This window comes from Daucus carota, chromosome 8, assembly GCF_001625215.2.
Source record: "Daucus carota subsp. sativus chromosome 8, DH1 v3.0, whole genome shotgun sequence".
Classification (NCBI taxonomy): Eukaryota; Viridiplantae; Streptophyta; class Magnoliopsida; order Apiales; family Apiaceae; genus Daucus; species Daucus carota.
The window spans coordinates 17,181,113-17,187,981 of record NC_030388.2 but is presented as its reverse complement, the minus strand read 5'-3'; the positions used below and the strand labels follow the sequence as shown (position 1 = coordinate 17,187,981).

General features: G+C 30.0%; 1 protein-coding gene across 1 annotated transcript; it reads left to right on the top strand.

The window, feature by feature from the left end:
- Positions 1-3,489: 3,489 nt before the first annotated feature.
- Positions 3,490-4,360, top strand: LOC108198683 (uncharacterized). Its single transcript, XM_017366460.2, has one exon. The coding sequence runs from the start codon at positions 3,576-3,578 to the stop codon at positions 4,026-4,028; it is 453 nt and encodes a 150-aa protein (XP_017221949.1). The 5' UTR covers positions 3,490-3,575; the 3' UTR covers positions 4,029-4,360.
- The last annotated feature ends 2,509 nt before the right edge of the window (positions 4,361-6,869 follow it).

Here is a 6,869-nt window from a genome sequence, read left to right as displayed (position 1 = left end):
CAGTTTTGGAGAAAGTAAATCTTGACAACTTATGCTTAGAGTCTACCAAATGAGTATTTGTTCTAATACTTCTCGAAAAAGAAGATAAACCAATAATTTGGACTATCCAATCGTATTGTGCTCAAAGATGTTTTTTAGTTTTACACTTAATTATCAAGAAATCTCAACAATTTTTTTATATTATATCCAAATGATGTAAATATTAAAATTATTATCAAACAATTATTTAATATTTGCAGGAGTATTTTTTTAAGAAAATGTTTTTAAAAGCAGAACAGTTTTGAACAATACAAGATTTTTTTTAATGTTAGAAAAAGTAGAGGTATAAAAACATTTACATAGATCGGATAATTGTTTGGTAATATATTTTAAATATTTCATGTTTTTAAGATATAATATAAAAAGATAAGAGCATCTCCAACCATACAAAGCTCTTGGCTAAAAAATGAGTTGGTATTCCAAAATTAAAAAATATAGCCAACGTCCTGAAAAAATAGCACTTCAACCACACTAATCTGTTGTCTATAATTTTAGCCAACCTCCTATGGATGACTATATTTGTCGAACCTCTACAGGTCTGTAAGAAATCTGTAGGAAGATTACACATCATTTATTACCATATTAAACTGATATATTCTATTTTAACAATTTAAAATATTAATAACATACTATTTTTAAATTATATACCAACCAGTATAGCCAATACCATTGAAGCAAAATGTCTTACAGGTTCAGCAAATTTTACATAATGTCTTACAGGTCCAATTTAACCAACGAATATAGCCAACACCGTTGGAGATGCTCTAATGATGTTTCTTCAAAAAAAAAGATAATGATTTTTATGAGATTTGATAGTTTCGTATGTAACAACTTCTCGCGAAAGTTGATAATCAATTTAGTTTTCTCCGAATATACTGATCTAAGCACCTGAGTCAAGTCAAACAAATTTTCAGAAAAGATATTTTTAGAATTATCAAACAATTAGTTATGATATGTTTTAGGACTAGTATTAGAGTATCTCCAATGGCGTTGGCTATAATCGTTGATTAAATTGGACCTGTAAGACATTATGTAAAATTTGCTGAACCTGTAAGATATTGTGCTTCAATGGTATTGGCTATATTGGTTGGCTATAATTTAAAAATAGTATGTTATTAATATTTAGATTGTTATATATAGAATATATTAATTTAATATGGTAATAAATGATATGTAATCAACGGGATGAAGGAAAATAAATTGCAGGAGATGACGTGGAATTCTCTGCAGATCTATAATGCTTCGACAAATATAGTCATCCATAAGGGATCCATAAGGGATGACTATAATTATAGATAAGGGCTTTTTATTGTTGTAGTGGTGTTTTTTGTGAATATTGACTATAATTCTTTAATTTGGTAAGCCACCTAGATTTTTAGCCAAAAGCTTAGTACCTACGATAACAATACCAAATCAACATGGGTTATAATTCTACTAAAAATTGTTCTCTTATAATTTTCAAATTATATATTTTAAAGAAAATTAGACAACTTCTATTGATATAATTTTTTTGTCATAGTTTTCAGTCATATAGTATATGAATTTCGGTCATGATCACTTTCCCTGGAAAAAAATCAAAATAAATTACTATTTCGAAACGCTTGTGTTTGACCAAAATGATTTTGTGCGACAAAATATTAGCTCATTGCACCACACACCCTCGATGTTTTGTTTTATCAATTATTGCACGAATAATTTTAACAATTTACCCAAAAATATCTAATCTAATCAAATATAAGTAATATCCTATTACTCCATCCATGTATTTCGAAAAAGACAAAATCAAAGAGTCCACAATAGATATGAATTTAGCAAAGGTCTTAGGAGTACCAAACTCTGTATATTCCAAAATTGAAACAATTTTAAAACAAACAATTGAAAAAGATGTTTAGTTCGTTCAAAATTCTACAGATGTATAATCAAAATGGATATCTATAAACACCAAACATGACCACAAAACTCAAGTAATGGTTGAAAGTAATAACATAGATGAAATTGACAATAATCAAAATTATTCACAAAATCACAAAGTTATATATCATAAATATAAAAAATGTATTTAATTGGCATAAAAGAACAGATAAAGATGATGTTTGATACCTTGTAAACCTCGGAGATCTTAATATTGTTTCAGAATTTTTTTTGGTTTGTCTGCCTGCTATTTCTTTGCTAGGTTTTCGTGTTTTTCGATTACAGCTGCCATTTTTTTGGTTATCTAATTTTAATATTTTGTAATAAGGCACACTCTTGTGTTCCTAGTTTTGCTATTATATAGGAACGAGGTTGGTGAGTAGATCGGGACAAAGGATTTTCGGGAACTTTCGAGACTTTTCTTGAATAAATATTAGATTATTATTTTTTGTTTATCATTTTCTCATATATTCATATTGAACATTGGTTTTTGTAAATTTATATAATACAATAATTATATTGTGTTGAATAAACTTCGTGTGTTGAAAATAAAACATAATATAACAATAAATATAATATTAGAAGTCCTTAATTTGTTAATAATAATATAAAAGTTAAACTTATGAATTTGACTAGATTTTATAATGTTGAAATGTTTTCTTAAAATACAGGCTATGCTTCGATTTCGTGGAGCTGATCTTGACAAATAAGCACAATCGTATACTAATTATGTAAAAGTATTGCACGAGACCAGAATTTTTTTTTTTGAAGAAATGTATATCAAAAGAAAGAATATTTAAGACATTTAAGAACAAATTGTATGCTAACAGTGAATCTCAAATTTGGTAAAAGCTTTGAGTCACTTAATTTTGTAATTTATTATTAAAAATTTATAACAATCACACCATCTCTTTAAATTAAGTTAATATTGTGTCATCAAATAAGAAAAGTATTTATTTACAATGTAAAAGTAAAAGCTAACTTTTTTTTATGTGACTTTAACTAATTTTTTTATAGTTGTTTTAATTTTTAACACAAATAGTCTTGCTTTGAATTACATGATTGAACTAATAGTTTCTCTCAAAAATCGAAATTTTTGGGTATCCATAATATACTTTATTAAAATAAATATACAAAATTTTTATCAAATGTTAGAGTCTCTTTGTCCCAGCTTTAAGCCGGCACTTAAACTGCATCCAACTTTAAAATAGAAGACATCTGTGCAATAAGTTAGAAGTCGGTTTGAAGTCAGCCCGAAGTTGATTTAAAATCAGAAGTTACTTTGAGAAGTTACTTTGAAGTACTTTTTTCACTAACTTGACTTAATTTTTTAGAATTTGGTTTTTTTAATAAAAATTACTCTCAAGTCATAAGTTATCCATAAATCAATTTTATTTTTATATTTTTAATAACTTATAAATTATTAATAAATCAAAATTATCCGAATAAAAATTTTAAATTTTCAATTTATCACATAAGTCACCGGTGATAAACTCAGTGTTTCGATCTCATTATCATAAGCATGCCCTCTGTAGTAATTTGACTTTTCATCTCTTTAGTCTTCATCACATCTCCTCGAGACAACATGACAATTGACAACCAACCAAACTGAAACTCAAGTACTCATGAACAACACAAAGTGGGAAGAAAGACTCCAAGCTCTAACACACATACTAACCCACCCCACCACAACCCCATCACTCCACTCCCAGTTCTTCATCTACACTCAGCTCCCCTCCAACTACAACTTAGACTACTACCCACCAATCTTGGCCTCTAAATCCACTCAACTCAAATGGGCTTTCTCTCTTTTCCTCCACAAGCTTTTGAGATTTGGAGTCCCTCAGACTTCTTGGAGATCAAAATGCCCTTACCAAATCCCACCGCCTTTGATACTTGCAAAGGGCGTTGAAGAAGCTAAGTGGGATGATGATGAAGGAAAAAAAGAGTATGTGATCAAGAGAATGAGGAAGAGAAGGCTGGGGAATACTATTAATCCTTTGATTCCTATTATGATACCTAATATGTTGGTACTGTCTCTTTTGTTTTGGATTCCATCTCCTGATAACCGTTTCTAGAGTCATGAAGTAGTTTAAATTTTTTGTAATTGTCATATGTTTTTGCTATGCTAAAAAGATAAGACTTGGTTAAATTTTGCTATTGTAATGTGTATAAGTAGCAACAATATGTCATCACGCTGAGAAAGTAATGTATATGTTAAAATTAGTTGTTTTAGGTTTTGGTATGAGCCAGAATCAGGTTTTCAGGGTATAGAAAATCTTGCATCCTGTACAGGAGTTTGTGATGTTTTGATCACAAATGTATAGTCAGGGAGCAAGAGTTTGAGTTTTGTGCTCAATTTTTCATATTTTAGAAAGCAGTATAAGTACAATAAAATATGTTCATATTACACTGTTACTCAATCCTAAAGTTATCAGATTTAGCTGGATGAGCAATGACGGCTCCGTCCATTTTCAATCCGCCCAATAAAAGAAATAAGCAAATATAACCCACATTCTTCATATTGGAGACTATGGATGTTGAGGAGATGCAACATGCTCATTTTGTAGAATTCCAGGAACACAGATCTCTTGATGGCATTGGCATCTCAGCACATCTCACGTCCACCAATGACCAAACAATGCTAATATGAAATGGGTTGAAGAAAGTGGGAAAATACAAGATGCTGGTAATTGCGATAGTACCAAGTGAATATGATGAAGCTGCAAATGCAACAAGGTATTGACACCTGCACGTGGAGCCGAACTTTGGTGCCCCTTCTGATAGAAGTGCCAGGGACATGGTTGAAACCAGCGATGATGATGTAGAGATTGATGACGTTCATGACTACGAAAATGATAACAATACTCCCTCTGTCCCAATGAATTGTATACAGTTTCTTTTTTGGGATGTCCCACCAATTGTAATATTGTATACAATCCAAAAGTAGTAAACTTTTATAATATAAAACATCATTACACTAACTACTTTCTTCCCCTATCTCCATTTTATAATAATATAAACACTATTACACCCACTACTTTCCTCCACTATCTCAAATCTATTATTAAATATAAATGGCTCCCACCATTATACCCACTTTTCATCTAATTTTACTCATTTCTTACACAATTTCTTGGTCTCCGTGTCTCACCCATTTGTATACAAATTACTGGGATGGAGGAAGTATTGATTATGTTATTATGAAGGCTTAATAGTCTATTGAACTCTTAAAATTTGGGGTATGTACGGATTAGCCTAACATTTTAATTCGGCCGATTCAGCCCTTCAACTATTCATTATGTAGCAAATAATTCTCATACAGGGGAAAAAAAAGATAAAATGACACATAAAGAAGGGGCAAACTTAATAATTTATAACCATTTTACCCAATAAGGGGGATTACTCGACATATAATGAATAGTTGGCGATTAAATTGGTGGAGTAAAACATAGAGCGCGGATCGGTACACATCTGCGAATTTCAAAAATTAAAAGGTAATTAAGCCCATATTATTATTTTTATTTTCTCAAACCCTTTTTATATTTAAATATTAAAATTTAGTCTCAATTCCAAACAATAAATAGTCAACCCTAAATTCACATTATTATGACATTGTCGTCATGAAGTTTAACTAAACAGACATAAATTTATTTTTAGCCAAGCCTAAATTAATTTATTCTTAAATTCTTGGATAGTCTCGTATATTAATATAGCTATCAATTTGTTCATATTCAAAGTAATTTTTCTTTTCTCTTGTGACACACTTCACAACATATAAACGGTGTTTTTACAAATTTGAAGTTTGCGACTTATAAATAGTTCTCTTTCAAATTTGAAGATGGATACTTATTTGTTTTAGGAAAAAAAGATAGAAATGGGGATTACGAAAGGGGAATTTGAAAATTTCACGAGTTATTTTTCCTCAAATGAAGATATAGATTATTGATTTAGAATGCAAAGTATTATAAAAAGTATACTTGGATGGTCATTTTTTATTAATGCTATGGGTATCAAAATATCTCTACAAAAACTCTCAAGAAACACATGACATCATTAATTAGTGAATATGATGTGCATTCAAGGAGACCCATCATATTTATAAGGAAGTAATCAATAACAATTTCACACACTATTTTTTTAGGATATTTTTGGAACACCTTTTTGGGATTTATAGCATTATTCGTCATTTTTAATAAAAGATAGAGACTTATATCGCGGAAATATTGGTAAAATTGATGTGAATACATGAGGACTCATTATATTTATGATGCTATTTATAATATTTCTACTGAAAACCCAAAAAAAGGTCTCTTTCATAACGTGCATAATTTTTTTTGTCTTTCAATGACCTTTAAACCTTTAAAGTTTGAGGATACATACCAATCGACCCTCAACGTTTTAATTCGGCCGATTCAACTCTCCAACCATTCGTTATGTACCGAGTAACCCCTCACACCGAGAAATATTGTTGTGGATTGTCAATTTTGCTTGTCGGTCTGTTTTTTCCACTTTATCCTAGTATGATGGTTATTCAGTACATAATGAATAGTCGGAGGGTTGAATCGGCCGAGTTAGAATATTTACGAATGATTAGTACGTATGATATTGGCTATAGTTGCTTGCTTGATTTGAAACTTTTCCAAATGGATGTAAGAACACTTTCTTTAATGGAGACTTAATAGAAGAGATTTACATGGATCAATAAAAAAATTTCAGAGTCTATAATTTGAAGAAAATATTGTATGAACTTAGACAATCATCTACAGAATGGAGTCTCAAATTTGACACTAGGTTCTAGTTTCATATATAACAAATTAGATAAATGTGTTTACACTTTAAGAAGTGGAAGCTCATTTGCGATATTGTCATTGTGTGTAAATGACCTACGATTGGGTGGAAATGATATTGGGATTTTG